At 36.5% G+C, this 23110-nt stretch overlaps 1 protein-coding gene and 1 long non-coding RNA gene across 2 annotated transcripts in view; one reads left to right on the top strand and one right to left on the bottom strand.

Moving 5' to 3' along the window:
- Positions 1–8945: 8945 nt before the first annotated feature.
- LOC115837336 lies at positions 8946–17164 on the bottom strand. Its single transcript, XR_004032392.1, has 2 exons — positions 17088–17164; positions 8946–10679 (listed from the first exon to the last, which is right to left on the bottom strand). It is a non-coding gene; the product is annotated as an uncharacterized LOC115837336 (long non-coding RNA).
- A 1716-nt stretch (positions 17165–18880) lies between these two features.
- MEOX2 (mesenchyme homeobox 2) overlaps positions 18881–23110 on the top strand; it is a 75588-nt gene continuing 71358 nt past the window's right edge. Inside the window, exon 1 of the mRNA XM_003252593.3 lies at positions 18881–19672. Coding sequence (XP_003252641.2) covers positions 19159–19672 — 514 coding nt within the window. The 5' untranslated portion in view covers positions 18881–19158. The remainder of the gene's footprint in view (positions 19673–23110) is intronic.

The following is a 23110-nucleotide window of genomic DNA, read 5'->3' as shown; positions in this document are numbered from 1 at the left end:
ACTCCCAGGGGAATGGACTGCATGGCCACCAATAACTACTTTTTCAATCCTAAAATACAATCAATTGATAATTCTTACCTAACTTTCTGCCTCAAACAATGCACAAGCATTCTCTCCAAATGAAATTTCAAACTCCTTTCTAATTTGTGCTGTTTTATCTTCCTAGAGACCTTTTGCAGGCCACTCTAACATGTAAAGTCTCTATTTCTCTCTTTCTCTCTCTCCACACTCTCCTCCCTCCCTCAATTTATGAATTACGGAAGACTATATATATTCTTGTATATATGTGTAAATCTTGTCTTCCTAGAAATCCAACAAGTTTTCTTGGGAGAGGAATCTGTCTATACTTTTAAAATCTGTCTATACCTTTATGAATGAGCACGTCGTTAGATCTTCCAGTGGGATTTTATCTAGTTTTATTTTACTTGAATTATTAGATGACTAACAATTTTCTTGCACAGCTAGATTAGTGTTTAGTAATTAAAGCTAACATACAAACCTGAAATGTTTTAGTAATCATTTATATATAATTTATATGCACTTAAAATAAAATTATGAAGTCTATATGGGAAAAGTTGAACCAGAAAAATATGTTTTGATAAACAGTTGTCACTTATTTCAAGGAAGAACCAATATAACCAAATGCTGGTAAGTGTAATAATCTGTGTATGCTTTATTGCCTACTGAAGTAAGCATTGGTCCCTGTTTTACAAATGTATAGAGATACATTTTATATTTCAAAGTATATTTGTTGATTTTTACCCTGCAATTTTCACTATAGAAATAAATTATTATATTGATTTCATAATTTTTATTTGCACTAAACATAGTAGTAGAATATACACGGTTTATATGTAAGTTATCTCTCAGATAAATCACTAATAATTGTCTTCAAGAAATATGGCATGATTTTTATTTTATTTAATAATTCTGGCCTAGTATTGACATATTTTGACTAAAAATATAATGTCTTTTATGGCATACGGTTAGTGTTATTTGCAGGTCATATAATTGTTAAAACCTATCATGTTAAGAAAACAATTGTGGGTATTTGTGCTAAACACATCCTCCTATAAACTCTATTATTTCAAACCTACACACATTGATGAAGGCAGTCTTCTTTACCCTTTCTACTGATTCAAATGCTAATGTCTTCCAGCAACACCCTCCTCAACACACCCATTAATAATGTTTTGCCAGCTATCTGGCCATTCCTTAGCTGAGTCAAGTTGATATATATCATTCACTATCTCACCCTTGTCTACTTGGCACCCATATGCATGTCCTTTAACCATGCTTAGTTTCCAAATAAAGACAACAAGAAGACCATAATTCTGCCTTATATAATACAACTATCTTGCATAAAATGGAAAATCCACCAATCCCTTCCAGAGGAGATAGAGTCCTTAAGTAGTATTTATCCTTCTAATATTTTATAACTTAAATACGATGATATGAAATTAACAATACTAAATACTGATGTAGGGTCAAATATCTTATGTTACATAATAGGAGAATAAGAGAAAAAAGAAAACAAGGATATTTGCTTAATATATATATATGCAAAATATATTCATAACAAAATAAGGAGGAAATACTCATGACAAAGTTTTAGTTTCTGTAACTGGTCCTGGTGTCATAGCTGGTGTTTATAACTACCTTCTTCTGCTACCCATTATGTATGCTCTTTGCTTCAGCACGAACCTTATCTGGTCATGGTTCTTTACCTGGTGGGGTGACCCAAACCATTCCTGAAGAGTTTGGGCCATTAGTAGTCCTGTTCGGATGAAGTTGTTGTAGTTTTCCATTAACCTTGCTCACAGGCATGGTAATACTAGCAGAAGTCCTAAGGAAGCCTCTATATTTAAGATATGCTCATTCTTACCTCCATTGTGGAGTAGGCCAATTTTCTTTTGGTAGTCCAGTTCAATTTCCCTAGTCAACACCAAAACTCCCTTCTTGTTGACTCAGAGGCATGAGTTGCCCAAAGTGTTAAGGAGGCAGTCTTAACTTCCAGTTCAATAGAATCACTGTTGTGTCTCCTAGTGGAAGCATTCCTCTCTCTCGGACTGAGACTTCTGGGCAAACAGAGCACTAAGTCACAGTAACAAAAAATATATTTTGCTAATAGGTCACTAGGGGTAATTGCGAGTGGTACCACTCTCATTTCTACTTCTTAATTCCTGGACCTGTGAATCCTTACTATAGAAAAAAAGAAAAAAAAAAAACACCATTTATTGGATGCTGATTCAGAGCACGTATAGCCTTCTGGAGAACTTGGTCAAGTGGTATTGTCACCTAACTAGCACCGTAACTGAGCCTTCAAAAGGCCAAACCACCATTCTATTAAGGCAGCTGTTTTAGGATGGTTGGAGACGTGGTAAAACTAGTGAATTCCATGAGCATGAGCCCATTGCCACACTTTCTTTGCTGTGAAGTGAATTTCTTTATCAGAAGCAATGCTGTATGTCATATCATGACAGTGGATAAGGCATTCTATACATATACAGGTGGTAGTTTTGGCAAAATCACTGCCTGCAAGGAAGGAAAATCCATATCTAGAGTTGAGTTTTGTCCAGTAAGGACAAAATGTGGACACTTTCATAATGAAAGTGATTCAGTGGAATCAACCTGCCGTCAGGTAGCTGGCTGGTCTCCCCAGGAAATTTTGCCATCTTGTCTCTTAACTGCTACTTAAATGTCACAATTATTCAAGTGTTTCATGAAAACTATTGTCAAATATCAAAATAAGTTTAACTGAAAAAAACGTACACAAGTACATATTCGTGTTCTTGATATCTTCTTTGGAAATGTTGATGAGAAATTTTAAAGTGTAAATTTATTGTACTCACCTTTAAACCCAAGCCACATCTGACCTATTAAAAGTTAAATATATGGCCTACTTTAGAGTCAAATATTCTGATCACTATGTTAATATATATTTAAAAAACTCCTCTTATTACAGCTGTAAGGTATGAAATACAATAAAAGTTTTTAATAGAGACAAAAGAAGTCAAGTTCAAAAGAGAGATACACTATTGACTATCAGATAAAATGATATGTTTTCCTCCATCTGAATTAGTCAGGATTATCTAGAGAAACAGAGCCAACAGAATACACACACACAAACACAAACACACACACAAACAAATACAGAGAAGTTTATTACGGGAATTTGCTCACGTGATTATGGAGGCCAAAAAGTCCCAGGATCTGCCAGCTGGAGAAGCAGGAAAGCCAATGGCATAAGACGTCTGAGTCAAAAGGCCTGAGAACCAGGAGAAGCCATGATGGAAATCCTCGTCAAAGTCCAAAGGCCTGCGAACCAGGAGTGCTCATGTCCAAGGGCAGGAGACAATACATGTCCCAGCTCAGTGAGCAAATGTGCTCTTTCGAAGCCTTTTTGTTCTATTTTTGCTGCAGCCGTCCCCTTTAGGGTGATGCCTCAGTATTACGCAGAACATCTGTTAACCAGGCCCTAGTCTTCTCTTCTTCTGTCAAGCGATCATCGGGAACTCCATGAGACCACAGGTGCAGGCTGAGAGACAGAAGCCAGGGTAGCAGGAGCGGAGACCAGGGGCATTTTGTCCACTTCTTCATGTAACTGACTTGTGCCTTCACAGCCTGCTAGGGCCAGATCACAAACATACCACTTCCATTTGATGATGGAGTGTTATTTCATACACCAACTTGATGGGTTGATGGGTCAGATAACAGCCAGTTCATGACGGTAGCTAAGGTCACATAGTTACTTGGTAGCCCATCTTTATACCTGTGTAAACATGAACCTCTTTTCCTTATAACTGCAATTTTTGCCACAAACCTTTCAGTTCCATCATCATTTTGCAACAAAAAATATATATCCAGCTGGGTGCGGTGGCTCACGCCTGTAATCCCAGCACTTTGGGAGGCCGAGGTGGGCAGATCGCCAGAGCTCAGGAATTCAAGACCACCTTGGGCAATATGGTGAAATCCCGTCTCTACTAAAATACAAAAAAATTTAACTGGGTGTGGTGGCATGTGCCTTTAGTTTCAGCTACTCAAGAGGCTGAGGCATGAGAATTGCTTGAGCCTAGCAGACAGAGGGTGCAGTGAGCTGAGATTGTGCCACTGCACTTCAGCTTGGGTTACAGAGTGAGACACCACCTCAAAAAAAAAAAAAAAAAAAAAGAAATAAAAAAGGAAAAGAAAAGAAAAAATAAAAATAAAAATATATATTAAATGAAATCATTGATCAAATTCTTCCTAGTGTATAGGCTAATTATTTTATGAGAAAATGTTTTCTACATATAGTTTCTCATGGCATGAATCAGAAAGTTATTTTAAAGTATAAGAATGACTGATGCCTTAGTGAATTATGGGACTTTGCGATAATATAATAATTTATAGCCAATTTAAAATATTTGCTATTTACTTTCCTTAAATGAAAATTATTGGCCAGGCATGGTGGCTCACACCTATAATCCCAGCACTTTGGAAAGCTGAGGTGGGTGGATTAGTTGAGCCCAAGAGTTCGAGACCAGCCTGGGCAACATAGTGAGACCTCCTCTCTACAAAACATTTTAAAAATTAGCCATGTGTGGTGGCATGTGGCTGTAGTCCCAGCTATGCCGGTGGCTGAGGTGGGAGGATTGCTTGAGCCCAGGAGGTTGAGGCTGCAGTGAGCCGAGACTGCACCACTTCAGCCTGGGTGATGGAGCAAGACCATGACTCAAAAAAAAAAAAAAAAAAAAGAACAAGAAAAAAAGAAAAACAGTTAATGGAACAATAAAATATTAATATTTGATACAAATATTTTGATATGAATTAGGGCACTCCATTTTTCTCAATCTTCAAATTAGTTCTTTCTAGATATAAATATGTATTAACTGAGGTCACTTAGAAATTTTGGGTCAAAATATTAACAGCCAAATTAACTGTAATTATATCAGTTTTGTTGACTATATGAAATTTAAATTTTGTCATACAGCCTCTTAATAAATTACTAATTTCTAATTTAACTTGTGACTTTATAGGTCATTCATATGCTGCAAATAGCCCCTGAATTCTTCTTTTTAAATAAAGAGGATTGAATCAGATGATCTCTGAAGTCGCTTCCATCTGAGTTTAAGATTTGTTTTTAACTTTACATTTCAGTGGACTTTAAGTACAGTTTAAGCTCTCATTATGCCAAGAGTATTTTCATATTAGAGACATCAATAACAGTATCTAAGTCATTTGCAAGAGAAAGAGAGAGAGAAGATGTGAGGGGGTAAGAGCGTGGAAGATAAAGATAGGGATAGGGAGAGGAAGAGGATATTTACTACAAATGGATGTTAAACTGTGTTTTATTCATGCAATATTTTTAGTATTAAGGAAAGACTATTTCTTTGGTTATGTATTAAAAATTTGAATGTGCTTATTTTGGGATTGTTAGTTAAATATTTGTATTTTGCAAAATGGTATCAACTCAGGAGAAAAAGTAACACTATGAGTCTTGTTTGAAATTTGGTGTAAAAATCTCAAGACCCTGAAACTCTGTAAACTTGTGCTTTAGTACTGCAGCAGTTCATGCCTCATAGGTAATAGAAGGTGTCATGTGATACTCTGAACTTTTTCTTGTCATCCCTTCATTTGAGAACACTTGCTGCCATTCTGACTCCCACTAAAGATTAGACCCTATCATAGCAAAAAACCCAAAAATGTCCCTGCCCCAGTCTCAACTTTTACACATGGGAGAAGAATTGGTTTCAATTTACCATAACTTAAACTATTAAATAACTATATTTGTCCAAGATAACACCCTGGTTTATACCCCCAGATACTACCAACCAGCCAGTATAAACTCTTGATCTTAAGTGTAATGCATTCCATATGCTTCACCTTACTGCAGAGGCAGACCATTGAATCCTTCACATTTGAGTTGGTTCGGATTAGTGCCAAATTGGAGGGAGCACAACAATACAATTTTAGAGTAATGGATGTTATTTAGAAAGAGAAACAATAGTTTCAAAGGCAAAGATTCATTAAAGAGAAGCAATGCCTTTAACACAGCTGCTGGCCAATGAATAATTACGTGATGATTGTGTCTATACATAATGGACTTATTTAACATGTGAAAACTTGACTCGAGCCACTACAGATTTTTTTCTAATACATAGGACATCTTCTAAATATTTAGAAATAACAAAGGCATTTTCCTGATAATAAAGTGTACCCATTCACTATAAAAAATTATAAAACTATTTTGAAACTGTTAGGAACAATACAAATATCCACTAATCTCACCAACTAGAGATAGTATTAATAAGCTCAAATTGTTGTCATTTTGAGTGTGTCTTTGAAATCAGATATATATACAATAAATACAACAAAACCTGTATAGTGTGAGTGCGTTTAAATCATATGGTTGTAACCTGCTTTCTTTCTCAGCATTATATCATGATTGATTTTCCATATTCTTTATTATTTTAGAAAATGATTTTTAATAGGCTGTACTTATCATGATTTACCATAATTTAATCCATTTTTATTGTTTGACATATTTCAATATAATAAATATCACTTCAGAGATATAACTGTATGTATGTCATTTGATATATCTAGTTATTTCCTTTCACTATATTAATTCATCTGCAATTATTGGATTAAAGTTAGCATTTTACTTACTCCTAAAATTTCTATTAGATAATCTGTTCTAATTACACTCTTCCCAGAAGTGTACAACATTTATTATTTTCCAAAATCCTTGTCATCATAACCTATTTGTTTTTAATTGTTTAATTTGATAGGTGGAAAATGCTATCTTTTTTAACTTTCATTTTTATTACAAGTAAGTTTCCAGTAGTTTAATATTTCTTGATCATAAATAGTTCTACTTTGATAATTCAGTAATTCATGTCCTTTGTTTCCTTTTTGTTAGGCTCTGTTTTTCTAGCACTGAATTCTATGGGGATTTGATTTTTCTAAATTCCACTAAGTAACATTTTGCTGTTCAGGCCTTACAGAGATGTCCCTTTTTTTAAAAAAAAATTGACTCAATAAATACAAGGGTATTAGATTAAATTTTCTGCATTGGAAGTAATTCTACATTCATAGTTTTAGGCAATCTATATTTATATATTAAACAAAACTTAGAAAACTGGAAGGAATTAATAACTAAATAGCTGAAGACAAAAATAAAGGAAAACAGGGTGTGGTGGCCCATGCCTGTAATCCCAGCACTTTGGGAGGCCAAGGTGAGAGGATGGCTTGAGGCCAGGAGTTTGAGACCAATCTGAGCAACATGGTAAGACCCATCTCTATAAAACATTTTACAAAATTAGCTGAATGTGGTGATACACACCTATAGTCCCAGCTACCAGGGAGGCTGAGGCAGGAGGATCACTTGAGCTCAGGAGTTTGAAGCTGCAGTGAGCTATGATTGCACCACTTCCCCCCTGACAGAGGAAGATCTTGTCTCTGAAAAAAAAAAAAAAAAAGTTGCTCAAATATTTGCCCCAAGAATCTACCTATCAAATGAATTAACAGACCAAGAAAACACAGGTATGGCATTTGAGGGGCCATTTCACTGACTGTATTACATATATTGGAGAAATTAGTGCTTGGTTTTTGGGTTGCGTCTCAAGATCCATTTGTTTCTTTGTAGGTGCCACTCATGAGCCCGTGGGCTGTGAGGAGAAGGGAAAAAACACTGGGCAAGTGGTGCTTGGTGCCCCTGACCTGTGTCCATCCTGATAGCTCTGGTTCTCACTGTCCTTACATAGCTGTGTGCTACAATGCATTTCCTAAAAACAAACAAACAAAACAAAAGCCAGAGGTTTCTTCTGATATTTAAGGTTTGGAGACTTCTCCTTCAGAAGGTTCTGATGTCTTTATTTTATATTACACTTTAGTCTATAATGTATTGACCTTTAGAATTTATTTAATCTATAGTCTTTATTCTACATTTACATTTTGTTTTATCAAACTGTACTGTAAATCACCACAAAACATTTCTGTAAGTAGGGATTCAATTATAAAAGAATGTACATTTTAGTCAGCACTAAGCAGTACATTGAGCTTATTTTCGGCATAGCTTATATACACTCACTATATGAATCAAGCATAAATGATGTAAATAGATGCTAAATCTTAAGTTCTATATTATTTGTTTTATGAGTATTTTATTTCATTGTTAGTATGCTTATTTATTTGGAGTTAAGTGAGTTGCACATTACACTATAATTGAGGTTAGGGTTAGTCCGGTAGTTATTATCTCACTAAACCTCTGTTGTTACAGGACAGTTCATTACTTTTGAACTAATGGCTAGATCCTGTACAACCTAAAATCAAATTCCACTGTAAATTTATCTGAAGTGCTTTAGGTAAGAAATGACATACAGCTTTTTCTTTAGAATTTAATAGTTCTTTTGGCCATATGAAACATTTTTGTCAGGCATCTCAAATTCCAGGTTTTATATGCCAAGAGTTTTCGTTTTACTATTACTTTGAAGGAAGTAGAAAAGTCAAGTGAAATACGTACAACCTAAATGTATAATCATTTAATTAAAAATGTTGATAACTAAAGTTACATTTATCATTAGCATATTATTTATTTGATCAACAAGTGTTACCTGTGGAGGGTGTCCAGGTTCCTGGTATTTTGAACAAAGAGTTAGACAAAAAGCACAAACAAAACCATGAAGGAAGAGCACAGATTTATTGAAACAAAAGTACGCCCCACAGAGTGGCAGCAAGATTGAACAACCTGCTGGAGAACACCGGTTACAGAATTTTCTGGGGTTTAAATACCCTCTAGAGGTTTCCCATTGGTTACTCGGTTTACACCCTATGTAAATGAAGTAGTGATCCGTGACCAGTCTGACTGGTCGTGGGAGGGGACCAGTCATAGGTACTTTTCATTTTTCATCTGCCAGGCAGAAAAGGGGCGGGTTGCAAAGGGAGTATAGCCTCTGATCCTTTTGTTACTTGGGCGAGGAAAGTTGGGATTTTCCTTTAGATTTAGTTATAGGAAGTCAGTGTGAATTGGCTTTAGGTTTCCTGCCTCCAGACCCTATTCTCCTGCCTCACAAGCATTTATGAAATCTGGCCCTAGACAAGATGTCTCAAGATATTAGAGTGTTATTTGGGAGAAAATGTGGAATGAATGGTTAGATATAAGTAAATACTTCAAAATTTTCTTACAAAGCTTGTTTAAGACAGAGTGTGGCTTCTTTTTAGTCAGAACATGGACCTGAAAATTGATGATAATGATGACAATAATAAAAATTAACGTAAAGATAGTATCTATCATTTATAAATACACTATACATCAATTTACTTGCTAGTTGAGTAACATAAATTATATAATTTAATTGTCAACATGAAGCTATAGAAAGAAACATCTTTGTTTTAGAAATGAGGAAACCTAGACACAAAAATATTAATTAGCCTGGCCATAATCGAAGTGTTGAAAACTGACAAAACAAGACACAAACCAAAGTATCCTCTTCAGAGACAATGCCATAAATCACTATAAAATAGATTGTATTGGCTGCAAAAATATATAATGTCTCACTGGGAATAAGTCTGATTTACAGAGATTGGCATCACAACTGGTGTCACAATATGACTGCAGACATTGTGGGCAAATCCCCAAAGAATTTGAAACACTGTTATTGCATATGGACACAACTGTTTTTCTAATTCCAGTGAAAATTAGAAATGAACCTCTGCTCAAGGGCAAGAAACAAAGCAAACATTATGAAATAAAAAGAAGCTAGCAAACAAAACAAAACAAAAACCTGAAGCTGGGATGAGCATACAATTAGTTAAATTTTCTTTGCAGTTGTAGTAGCAGTTACATTTTCCTGATGTGGCCCAACAGCTACATGGGTACTAAAATCTTATGATAAAGTGAAACTCTTAGATCTAAATGCGCTATTAAGTATATGTATTGAGCTCTTGTTTTGTGCTGGACACTATGATAGAAAACATCAGCATAATATGCCATCAAGAAACAAGAAGTATAGAGTTTAGTGGTGTGAAGTAGGCCTAGTAGGAGTACATTTGAAGTTTTTCAAAACCTGTTGTAACAGAAACATTTACTGCTCACCAAACAGCCATGCGCTTCAGAATATTTTCTGGTCCTCTCTCAGGTATGCATGGCTTTGTTCTGGTCCATGAGCTCTGAGCAGAAATGGCACCTACAACCTCTGCCTCAAAGTATATAACACCAGGCATGTGACCCTCCACCTCTTTTTTCCCCTGCTGTGGGATCTTGGAGACACATGCTGAGATGACTGATTCACAACGCCAACTGCTGCCTGGAAAGCCAACTATCTTGTGCCACGATATGCAGGAAATTTTTCCAAGGCAATAAGATGTAGAGGTAAACTTGTGACAGCATTGTCTAGTTCATCATGAAAAACACACCTGGCTCTTCTTTTTTCAAAAAGGACATTGCCAACCAAGCTGTTTGAAGTGTGTCAACAGTTAATTAACAGTGATGCTCCTGATACACAAAGGAATAACAGACGTCTTCACACAGGGGGTTTTGCTGTTTCAGGAATTTCCTGTGTTTCCTTGAGATCCTGTTCTGGAGGTTTCCAGGTGTGGTACCACATTGTGAAGCTCCTAATCATGGGGTCAAAAGGATCAACTTACAGAGAGACTTTAGGTCCTACATCATTTTGACAGATATATATGTAATTTGGTACCTATTTGCAAGGGGAGGGAATAAAAGAGAGAAAAAGTTAAATGACACCCTCTAGCTTAGCACTGTCCAGTGTAAACCACATAGGTCATTTTAAGTTTTCTAGCATCTGCATGAAAAAAGTAAAAAAGAAAGAAAGTTAATTTTAATAATGTATTTTATTTAGCCCGATGTATCCAACCACGGTTATTTTAACACGTAGTCAATGAAAAACTTCATTAATTTCACAAGAAGTCTTTGAGATCTGGTATGCATTTTAATCTTGAAATGATCTTAATTTGGAAAAGCCACATTTCAAGTACTCAACAACCACACGAATCTGTATTCCACAGTGAGGTCTAGATGTAACTTAAATTTGTTAAATATTTGTTGAGCTTACGCCAGTCATCATGGTAAGTATGTTCACAGCATTGTCGAAATTGTTTATTATAATATTCTCTTGTGTTAACAAATGAATATGTCCACAGAATTAGAAAGTGACAGAGCTAAGATCCAAATCAATTCTCTACCCCGCCTCCGAAGATGGAGGAATGCTCTAGGCAACTACAGGATCATGGGACTCCTCTATAATTTAAACAAGAAGAGTGAGGCCCCCAAATAAAGTACTGACTGGTGGTGGAGAGGATTATGGAGTTAATGAACATTAAATAAGTATAATTGGGAATACTGCACTTGATGATTGATTGCGTGGGGGAAAAGGAGAAGGAAGGAGGGGCTTGGCAATTGTGGGTTCCTACTTCTGACTTAAGCAACTGACTTGTCAATAAGGCTGTTTAGAGAGAGACTGACGGGACTTGCTCACTGAAAATTGAGATATAGCAATTTTTGATCACTGGAATTGCTAGTACAGTACAAGGAAAATAACCCACTTTTTTTGGTTCTAGCCACGGCTATATTTGACACAAATGCCAGATTATAGTGATCTAACAATTGCTTTTTAAGAAAAATATTTTTCACATAACAGAACTAGACATAGATTAGCAAGTCTTTAATACTGTTACAGAAAGAGAAACACCAATAGCTAGTTCAGTAACCTTAGATTTACAGTGCATAAGATTCACAAGCTTCTATGTGCTTCTTTATATCTTTCTTCTCTAAAAATACACACTAGGCTTTATCGCCACATGTGCAACAGTGAACATTTTTGCAGTTTTATACTTATGTGTTTGTCTTGGTTCTGGAAGGATTCCAAGTGGTGCTACCTGGGCCTAAGACCTTTGCCTGGTGGGGCCTATCTGATGAATGTATGATCAGATCTCAAAACCCAGAAGGACTCAGCTTTCAACTTTGATCAAATCATGTCATTAACTGTAAGAGGTAGGATATCAGAGGTAACCAAGAACAAAATTTGTAGAAATTCAAACATTTCATAAGCTGTTGACAGATACTACTGGCCCACAGATGACAATTATGATGAATAAAATAATTAACATGGAAGGTCATAAATGTGCTATTTTTATTGCTCTATAGTTACTATAGCAAAGGAATGTTCTTAAAATTGCTTGCAATAAATAGAGGTATTATTGTATTTCATTATGGGTCAAGTCTATTTAATTTGACCTTGAGTATATCTTCAGAGAAACATTACCATCACTTTAACCAGCACACTTAATCATCTTTAATAAGTTATTTGCAGAATTGCTGCTTCAGATTACTACAGATGTCCTAAATTAGAGGAAAAACCTGTCAGTTTTCTTTTACTCGTGAAGTCCATTTTCAACATCAATTGTTAGTTTGATTCTATTTTATCATGAAGTATTACAAGATTATTTTGACCTCTTCAGTCACTGTGCTCTTTTTCTACCCACTGGTTTTTTATACCCTCAAGAATGAATTGTTAGAAGTGGAATTGGACCAACGTAGAGTCCCGCAACTTTGAGCTTATAGGACAAAGGTCATGCAAAATGCATGTCCAGTGGGGAAAAAAGAATCTTTTCTAGTCACTCTAAGGGTTGAAGAGGTTGCATCTAGTATTTACAAAATCTTATATAATATAGAGACAGCTTTGTTTTGATCACAGGCCCTTTTGTGGATGAAAACAACTGTTAGCTGGTGGTATGAGAAATTGCCTTGTCCTGCGCCTTAGAGCTCAGAGCTGGTATTCCTCCTGGGTTCTGGTTGGTGTTTGGTACAGAATTTCCTTACTTGTGCTTTGAAGTGCCTTAGAGTGCAGTTGGCCCAAGACTTCTTTTTTTTTCCTCAGACACTAACAGCTGTTGAAAACCAGCTTATTCCCTTCCCATATACTATGACCCCAACTTAGCAGAAATCATCCTCTAAAAATAGATAAAATTTAGAAAAACCTTTTGCTTACAGTGAGTTTCAGGTTACAAATTTGTAAGACGAAAAGGTAGTGATTACTCAGAACTTCAGATATTCAATAGCCTACACATGTCTAAGCATTGATCACATCTATATCCACATTTCACATTAATCATTTGAAACTGTTTCTCAGAATAGTAATATTTCATTATTACTCCAACAAAAATATCTATGCCATGCAGTTAAATATGAACCTTTCTGATTACTTATTTTTAAAATTCCAATTAAACTAAGATATGAACCTGGAATCTTTTTACCATGATCATATGAGGCTTACGATTTATGTATTCACAAATTTAAAATTATTTTTAATATCTTTAAGCTTATCTCACTTTCTGTCTTTTCACCTGCTAAATACTCTTCTGGTTTTTTTTTTGTTTTTTTTTTTGCCCATTCTTACCTTCTGTTACCTTTCTTGTTTCTTATGTTAATTAAGACATGGGCAGACAGTTGTCATTTAATCATTTCATCTTTGTTTTGATCCATTTCCATACAGCCATTGTCTTGTATGAAATACTCCGTATCACTCTCAAAATCTTCAAAACAAAAAAACCTGTGCTCCATCAAAGTACTATTATAATGTTAAACTCTTAAAAATATGCTTTTATAAGAGATCATGTATTTGGCCTTAACTTTTCATTTTGTTTGGTATACAAATATACAACATTTTTCCTTTATTCCTAAAAAAAAAAAAGTTGACATAAAAGACAGCTGGTATTTCTTTGTTGAGTCTGAATCATATAAAATACGAGTGTGCAATTAAATATTTTGGAAAACTATACTAACAGCTAAAACACAGAGGTTTTTAGTAATCCAAATCATAAACCTGAGCTCAAAATGGAAAAGCCACTTTAAGAATAAAACTTGCTACAAATTGATGAAGTATGAAAAATAAAAACACACAAGAAAAACTTATCATAGTGCCAAAGTTACATTAGTTATGTTAAACTCTTCAAGTTGGATAACTTAAAACAGAAGACTAAGGTTTTACTTATAATTCCTGTCTGTATTTTCGATTCAATTTTTCTTCTCTGAGATTTGTGAACTTTTCTAAATTCAATTCATATAAAAGGATAGCATTGCTTTTTAAGACATGGGAGAAATAAATGGTGTAATTCCCTTAAATTGTGGATAGAAATGTAATGGTTATGAGTTGGATGCTATAGAAAATATAACATAATATAGAGCATTTCATTACAGAATTATCTTGAATTAGTTTGCCTGTACATCTCCCTGTTATGGAAAGGATACAATTTTCAATGATAAAATTTTGAAAAGGCCTACATTTATCAATAAAAATAACATAAAATGTGAATGCAAACGAAAATGTAGAAATTAATTATCATCTATTAGCATTATTATGAGTTAACTATCAAATAATTATGAAAACAGGTGAACAAAAGGGAGTCCAGTTAGAAGTGTTTGAAATTTGAGAGGCAATCTATGTCTTCCCAACCATAAGACGCCTCACAAAATAAAAAAAGAAAAAGAAAGACAAAAGATCATTAGAATTTTATTAACAGTGTGAATACGTATTATGAAAGAATGCATATATTTTGAATTTTTAATTCAATCTTTTAGATTTAATTTTATTAGTCAAAATCTATATTGCATGCTGGCTTTCTAAAGATTATCTGTTAAATAGTTCTAATTTTGATATATTTTGTTTCCTCTCTTATTGCTTTAGGCAGAGTTATATTTAGTGTTTAGAACAATTTCATTGATTATACTATACTGGAATTGAATGGAAGAAAAACACTAATTCCTGAAAGAAATAAATTTAAATGCAGGAAGACCTAGAAACTAGAAAAACAAAGTATGTTGGATTGTTTTACAGTTTAGAAGTAAGGTTTTAAGTATTCATTTCTTTTGGTACATGTAAAATGAATGTAACAAGTTTTATTGTGAATGTACCAATTAATGTTATGTAAAAAGAATAACATTAAAAAATGTGTAAAAGTATACGGAATCACTAAATAACATGTATTAGCCATAGCAAAATTGTTCCATAAATTTTATAATGCATAGTTCCTGGGGAAAATCAATTCCTTAGTTTTATAAAATAAAGTATGTCATAAATCACATAAATTACCATTGGGTATTTAGCATATTTGGATACATTTTCAAAATTCTTTATTTCAGAAGAACCAACTGAAGGACATAACTGCTACTTTTTGGCAAAATATAGCAGAAATAATATTTCTATACTCAATAAAGTTTTCAGAAACAAATTACAACATTAATTTAATTATCCACCCTTTAGTTCATATATTATGAGTATATGTTACCAAGGAAAATTTATCTATTAGGTAAAATTCAAAGTAGAGTTTTCTATTTAATTTTAAATATTTGAAGTTCCGTGATAACTCATGTCACACGTGTGCAGAAGACTGGCAACTTTTAAAAGAATCGTCATGAATCTTAAAGTAAAATTTAAATATAATTTTGTTGTATTGCTTAATATGAGTTCTATTCCCCTTAAAATAAAACAGTCCTAACAAAAAAAAAATCTCTACCTTTACTCTTGAATGTCATTTGATTTAAGCCAAGGAAACAATAGATATACACACTTATCAACTTTAAAGAACCCAGCCTATGTTTAAAATAATTATAATTGTGGACCCTACAAGAGCTGAGTAGCTTACCTTTTCACATAATCAACCTCTTTATAATGTGTTACTTGGTACTGAAACCTTACATGAAATGTTGGCATTAAATAACTTTTCGTCAGGAAAACTCAAGTATATTGTAAATATAGGATAAATACTATATCATATATAGTTTTAAATGATTGTTATGTAGAAATTTTATAATAAATTTTATATTTTTACCATTCTTCTTGATATCATTAGGTAAAAAGGCATCTTTTCAATATTGGATTTTATGGATGTGAACACTGAAGTAGCTATTATAGGAAATGCTAGAGATTTTTTTCCTGTTTTCATTACATTTTAAAAATTTCTCTATAACCCAGAGCATAAAATTCAATATTCTATCTTATTCCAAATATTCTAATAAAATTTAAAAATCTTTATGTAGTGATTAATACATATTTAGAAATCCAGAGAAAATTAAAGTCATATTTAATTCTGGAATTCACCAAGACCTCCTTTTTAGTCCTTCATTTTTTTCCTTCCAAATATTTTCCTTATATTGTGTTTTCTATAAGAAAACTGGACTTCATAATTTTTGCTGATATTAAATGTTTTGTGTCTTCAATTAAAAAGCCCTTTCTTGATAGCTTTGTTTTCATTGCATGCCTTTGAAATGACTTCCTCCTTTTCTAACCTTTCCTAAATTTTTCTTGCCAGGTTTCTGGCCCCGCAGTTCTAGAGGCTGACTGACTGGGGCAGGTTGTAGAGAAACTTCTGGACAGGTTGTTAACATCTGACACAGTGAGTGAGAAAAAATCCAGCACAGTCACTGGGCAGGTTTAAGAAGAAGTGGCAGCCTCGGGAGATGAAAGGTTTGTGTGTGTGCTTGTTGCTAGTTACCTGCAACACACTAGTTAAATTCAAATCCATTCGTTTAGTAATTGCTTAACTTCCTCTAAATCAATGTAATGCAAACCAAAAGGACCATTGTGGATGTTTTGTACTGACGTCTGCAGATCATGTGTAATTTTAGTCTGTCTTGTCTGACATTTTCCACAATACTTTTAGTTGACAGCATTATAGTATGTAAATATTTCTGGTTAGGTTTATTGAGGTGGTTGCCTAAATCTCACTTTAAATAAAGCCTTTAATGCTTTCACCCAGAATCCATAGAGAAGCTACATGAGTTGGGGAAGTTTAGTGTTGCTCTTTGTACTTTAACTTTTAATATCAGAGCACATATTGAAACCATAAACACAATGAAAATACAAAAAAATATTCCGACGATATTGGAGGACTATAACTCCCCCACCTCTTTTTATTCTTAAAGAGCCAAGGGCGTGGGGAGTGGCAGGAAGAAATATTCTTAAGATCTAAGTCCTGGACGCCATCCTGCCAGTGCTTAAAGCCCCTACAAACGTGCAACCTGAACAGCACCCCTCTTCGAAGTCTAAAACAATATTAGATTCCCAAAATATCGGCAAAGAAAGTCTTACCGTCAAAGACTTGCAGCAGGTTTCAGCTCAGACCCAGACTGAAAAGCTGAGCAGCTGGTGAACAAAAGTTTTAGTTTTTTTTTTTTTTTTTTAAACGAAGTCTGCAAAACTAATTTCCCTCAAAATAGAGCTCAATTTCCGTTAAAGAAAGCAGCGCTTACAAATCTCAGAATTCCTGATCAACCCCCACTCCACCCCACCTCTAAGCAATAGAAAACAATTCGATCTTTCACACGGATGTTATTGCGAAGCCACTATTCTGCAGTGTGACTTAAAAGAAAAGAAGATAGTGAGGCTTAAGCAGGGGGACTGGAAGAGGAGGGGAAAGGTTCTGCTTTGGGGACACCTCTCAAAGATTAATCAATACTTTTTCCTAATTCAAACCAGATGTCTAGCCCAGTTTGCTGTACCCATTAATCCCACTAACAACTTCAAAGACCTGGTCATCATCCTCTGGACACCTGAGACAATGAAAAAACGGGGCGACACTGCCGGTGGCACATTTGGGGCCCCGGGCGGAATAGGTGACTACAGATATTCTCCTGATGCGACAGGTCCCAGATGGGACATGACTGTTCCTCCTGCTCATTACAGCGCCTCTCACTTGTGTGTAAACGGCTCTACCCCCAGCGGACCCTGTCGCCCGCCAAGCAAGTGGCAGTTTCAAAGCCCTGCCCTTGCTCTCGCATGCTTACTGGAGGCAAGTTTTCTAACTTATTTTCAGGGATGCAAAGTTGTAACCAAGTGCCCAAGCTTAGTGAATTTTGGGAGCTATCGAAATGTAAGAATTCTCAGTAAATGGAACCGTGGTGGTAAGGGATGCATTAGCGGATTTATTTTTGAGCGGAAGAGAATGGATTTCTGGAGGAAACTGAGGAGACCTGGGCTAGCTCCTGAGGAGACCTGGGCTAGCTCCTGAGGGGAAAGGCTAGAAATGTGCATGCAATCTACACATCTCATGTGACCGGGACAAAATCGCTTGGAAATATTCGTGACCCTGGAAAATTTCTTCTTGGTGGACAAGTGGCTAGGAAATTGAGCGGGACCAGGAAAGAGGGGGAAGGGAGCCTCCACCTGGCATCGCACGTGAGGATGCCAAGGAGTAGGCATCTGCAACCCTTTCAGGCTCACGCCTTCCTCCCACCCACCCAACCAGGTCCCTCTTTCCGCACTGAGAACCGCCTTTTCCAGGCCATGGTGCTCATCCCTGCAACCTCAGATCTGGCGTCCCAGCCCATTAACAACCCACCCACAGAAACCAGCTGCGAAAACCTCGGCGCGCTGCGGCGCCCAGAACATGGGAAGATGCAAAATTTGAAAAACTTCGAGGGTGCGTCAAACTAGCTCTGGTCTTTTCCTTTAACCCTATTACTTCTTTCGTGTTCCCGAAAGGCTAGGCGTATCCCTAGCTTTTCTGCAGGTGACAGTTCCCAAATGACACTGACAAGTCACGTTTCCCCGAGAGGAAAGTGAGTAGGCAGGAATCAGGGTGCTGGGTTGGGGGTGGTGTGCCCCGCGCCCAGGCCTCCAGAGTCTGGAGGGCAGAGCTGCTGCCCTCCCGGGCGGGACTTAGACGCTGGCATGCCGCTTGTAGCCCTGGCAGCCGGCAGTGCTGGGCGGGCGTGGACGCTCTACGTCTGTCCAGCAGGAGATAGGAAGTGGAACTGGGAGCGCGTGGCGCAGACTGAGCGGGAGTTTTGGAGGGAGTTTGCATGTGGTCAACTCTGGGCTCCTAAGCCAGCCCCCAGCTCACGTTACACTCTATTTATAACCTCTCAGAGCCATTTCCCCCTGAAAGCAGTTCTCTGGGACCACCTTCTTTTGGCTTCAACCTCTCCCACTCTTGACATCTGAGTAGCTCAGGGAAGCTCTTCCAGGTCCGACTGTTCATATGTAAAGGAGACTGGCCGCTGGGGCTCAGGACCGGGATTATTCGAGCTCTGCAGAAGTGCACCGCTATTGCTTTGGGAAGGTAAAAAATATCACACGGTTTCCAGTGCAAAGTGACAGAGGGTGGTGGCCTTTGGAACCGTCGTGAAGTCTTCTGCCTGGAACCCGAAACTTGCATGCTATGGAACACCCGCTCTTTGGCTGCCTGCGCAGCCCTCACGCCACGGCGCAAGGCTTGCACCCGTTCTCTCAATCCTCTCTCGCCCTCCATGGAAGATCTGACCATATGTCTTACCCCGAGCTCTCTACTTCTTCCTCATCTTGCATAATCGCGGGATACCCCAACGAAGAGGGCATGTTTGCCAGCCAGCATCACAGGGGGCACCACCACCACCACCACCATCACCATCACCACCATCAGCAGCAGCAGCACCAGGCTCTGCAAACCAACTGGCACCTCCCGCAGATGTCCTCCCCACCGAGTGCGGCTCGGCACAGCCTCTGCCTCCAGCCCGACTCCGGAGGGCCCCCAGAGTTGGGGAGCAGCCCGCCCGTCCTGTGTTCCAACTCTTCCAGCTTGGGCTCCAGCACCCCGACTGGGGCCGCGTGCGCGCCGGGGGACTACGGCCGCCAGGCACTGTCACCTGCGGAGGCGGAGAAGCGAAGCAGTGGCAAGAGGAAAAGCGACAGCTCAGGTAAGGGCGCGCCAGGCACCCTCGAGAGTGCGCGCCGGCCTGGAAAGGGGGCGGAGAGATACCAGGGGAGATTCTCGCACTGGAGGGTGGCGGCGGGGAAGATGGGAATGTGTTGCCCTCTGTGGCTTCCCGCGGCCAAATTCGGCGGTGAAGCTTTGGTCCTGATATTTGGGGACACGTGTTTATCCGAGAGCAATGCATATACAGCCAGCAGCTCTAAGCTCTCCAAGGTCCTAAACTAGTTTACCAGAAGGTTGAATAAAAAAGGACAAGTGGCTGTGAAATCGATTGTGAAGCGTGACCTTCCATCCCAGCGCTGGGGAGGGAGGGGCGTGCGCCCAGGGATGCAGCGTCCGTTGGGCAGGCGTGCGTGCGGGTGCCGCTTCTTGACTTTTCTCTTGCAAGTTCCCGACTCTGAGTGGCTCGATTTTTCCCATCGTTAACTGGATTTCCAAATTATTGCACAATGTTTGGAACTTGCAATGGAACTTGGCAGAGCGCATGAGAAAAAAAAGTTTTAGTTTTTTTTTTTAACATTCTTATTTCAGCGTTCTTTAAATAGCACCCTATTTCAAATGGTAAAATTTTCCCTTTATTGGGGAAGAAGACATTATCTAGGAATTCAGATTTTAAGGAATGTGTCAGAGAATTGTAAATAAATAGATGCTCACACTGGAAGAAAGACGAACCTTAATAGTACATGTTCATATGGCGTAAGCTAATTACAGAATCTAAGTTTCAAAAGTGTAAAATAAATCCCTCTACCAAGTAGGTATTAGTAGAGACAAATACTGCGAAGCAACAGCAACTCGGGTAGAGTTAGTTAGCTACGTGCCTGAAGGTGGTATGCAAGGGTGCGCGCAGGAGGCGCTGATTTCAGTGGAGATAATTTGAGCAGCCACGCAAAAGGGGAAGCTTCCTGACCTCTGGTGCTTGAAGGCACAACTTGCTGAGTAAATTGTAGCAATCCGGAGAAACTCAAAGTTTTCCAGACAAGTTTTCAAAGCTCTTACCTACCTGTATTATCATAACATTGTTGAAAGATACTTTGAAATTAAGGGACTTGTGAGTTTTCTTTCGTGGCTGTAGTGCAACCTGGATTACAAATTTTTGGAAGGTGTCATTTGTTTAATATAATATTTGCATATTTTTCTTCCTCTGCGGAAATGGGTTAATAATAGTCCTAGAAGGTAATCCCGTATGTTGGTTTGAAGGATTGGAAAAATGTTTATCGTGTATAAAGCTTTAGGTAAGATGCCACATAAATGAAAATGATTGGCCGCATATTTAATATTCCTTCACCCTTCACAGCAATATCAATTGTTCTTCAGCGTTGCTATGGGATGGATTCTTCTGTCATAGTCTCAAAAGCTAACCTTTATTTTCCAAGGTCAGGGGGTGAACTTTTAATGTTCCATCACAAATTAGTTTTTATAAGAAAATTACCAGTAGTGTCACTGTTATTTAATGTATTTTCCTAACTATAAGTGAAACTCTCTTTAGCTAGTGAGTTGAAAGGTTAATCATAGCAAGAAGGTTTCAATTTTTATTAGAAAAACAGTCGATTTTATAATGCAGTGACAATTTCATAAACTGTACATTTGCTATCAGTGTAACTTTGGAAGCAGATCCCAGGACAGGTTGATGAGAGTACTCTTGCAATTCCCATAAGCTCTTACTGTTCATTTTATTTTCTGCAATGAGAAACCTACATGATAGATTGTTCTTTACGCTTCCTGGACTGAGCCATTGCCCTTAAGTTTCTTAGGGCAAACTGAATTTTCATACAAGCACATGTTATTTTGTTTGGGGAAAATCGAGAAAGTGGAATTCAATAACTGATTCCCTTAATTTATTTTAATAATTTTTTAAATGGAATAATTTAACAAAACTTATTTATCTCTCCCCTCCAACTTAGTGGGAAATAACCATTTAACAAAATTAAGTTCATTTCTACATGTTGAAGCTGATAATGAGGGTACTGGAAAAACAAGCAAATATAAGTATTTGTGTCAGCTACATAAATTATTAACAGATTAAAACTTGAGTGGAAAATACAATTAGTCATCACCAAGGATAAAAATACTTGGGATTTAGAATGAGCTTTTCTTTCCTTTGATATTTTGAAGAAATATTGACTAAAAGGAACATCACAATAATTTCTGTTTAAATCTATGTGCACTTATTGAAAATAAAATTTTATTTGCCAATTTCAGTTTAAGGTATATTTGTCAGATATTCAGATAGATTTAAATTAAAGATATCTTTCTCCTGTAACAACCGCATTAGGTGGTCCATAAATTATCTTCAAAGATATTTTATTTCATAGACATCTTGATCTAGCACAAACTAAAGCAATATTGAAAATGATTATGATCCTGGTATGCTATCAATATGTATATCTTTCATTGCTTATAGCACAGTTTGGTATTTCAATATTTCTAAAAAATAAAATTGATTTCAGAACTCCTGAAATTTAAAATTGTGTTAGATAAAAATCTCATCCTATATAGTGAGACCATTTGTATTTTGTTAGGTAGTTTATAATTACTTTGCATTTATGGTTGAGAGAAAATTTAGTACATACATCCAGGGTAAAGTCAGGACCAAAATTCTGTATCCCTGCATCTAATACCCAGACTGTATGTATATGTGCTAATTACCGTGTTAAATTCTAATAGAATTTTAAGTACCAGAAAGTATTGAAAAACAGCTTAAATATTTACAAACCTTACAATTTTATTCATAGTAATGATTTAAAACTATAATATGTAAGCTTCTCTAGCATATATTTTATTCATTTTCCCTCCACAAATGTACATGGACACACACATATGCAAACCCTAGCAGCTTCATGTTTTGGAAGCAAATATTTATGGACTTTAGGCTTCCTTTACGTAAGTTTATTGACAATTGAAAATAACCAAATTTAATAGAAAAGCACGACATTATATTGTATATGTGTTAAACATTTTTGTAACTTTGAACCTGCTACGCTTTCCAGCATTATTAGCAAAGCCAACATCTGCCACGTCTTCAAAGGGACTCTTAAAAATCAAAACTTTACAACTGTGCTGAAAAAAATCACTACAAAGCAGGTGATTCTGAAAAATGTCTATAAATAGTGTGAATTGCTTGGCTTCAATTACATTTGATTGCTCTTTGAGCAATCTAGTAGTAAGAATAAACTTCCCACTTTTAGTTAAAATAACTAAAATTAATTCATTAATCGAACTTTAGCTTTTGTGCATGCATTATACAGTGTACATATCTAGATATTTTATATTCAAATTTATGAATAAATTTTTATAAAAAATAAAAATTATATCAAAAAAGAAAAGAGCAATTTGGGGAGGTAGACTTTACTAGGTTTTGAATCATATTAGATTCTTGTAAAATTACAAATATTTTATTTATAGCTACTATATCATAAAGCAT

Source organism: Nomascus leucogenys, chromosome 11, assembly GCF_006542625.1.
Source record: "Nomascus leucogenys isolate Asia chromosome 11, Asia_NLE_v1, whole genome shotgun sequence".
Classification (NCBI taxonomy): Eukaryota; Metazoa; Chordata; class Mammalia; order Primates; family Hylobatidae; genus Nomascus; species Nomascus leucogenys.
The sequence above is the reverse complement of the archived record's forward strand: the minus strand, read 5'-3'. Positions and strand labels throughout refer to the sequence as shown.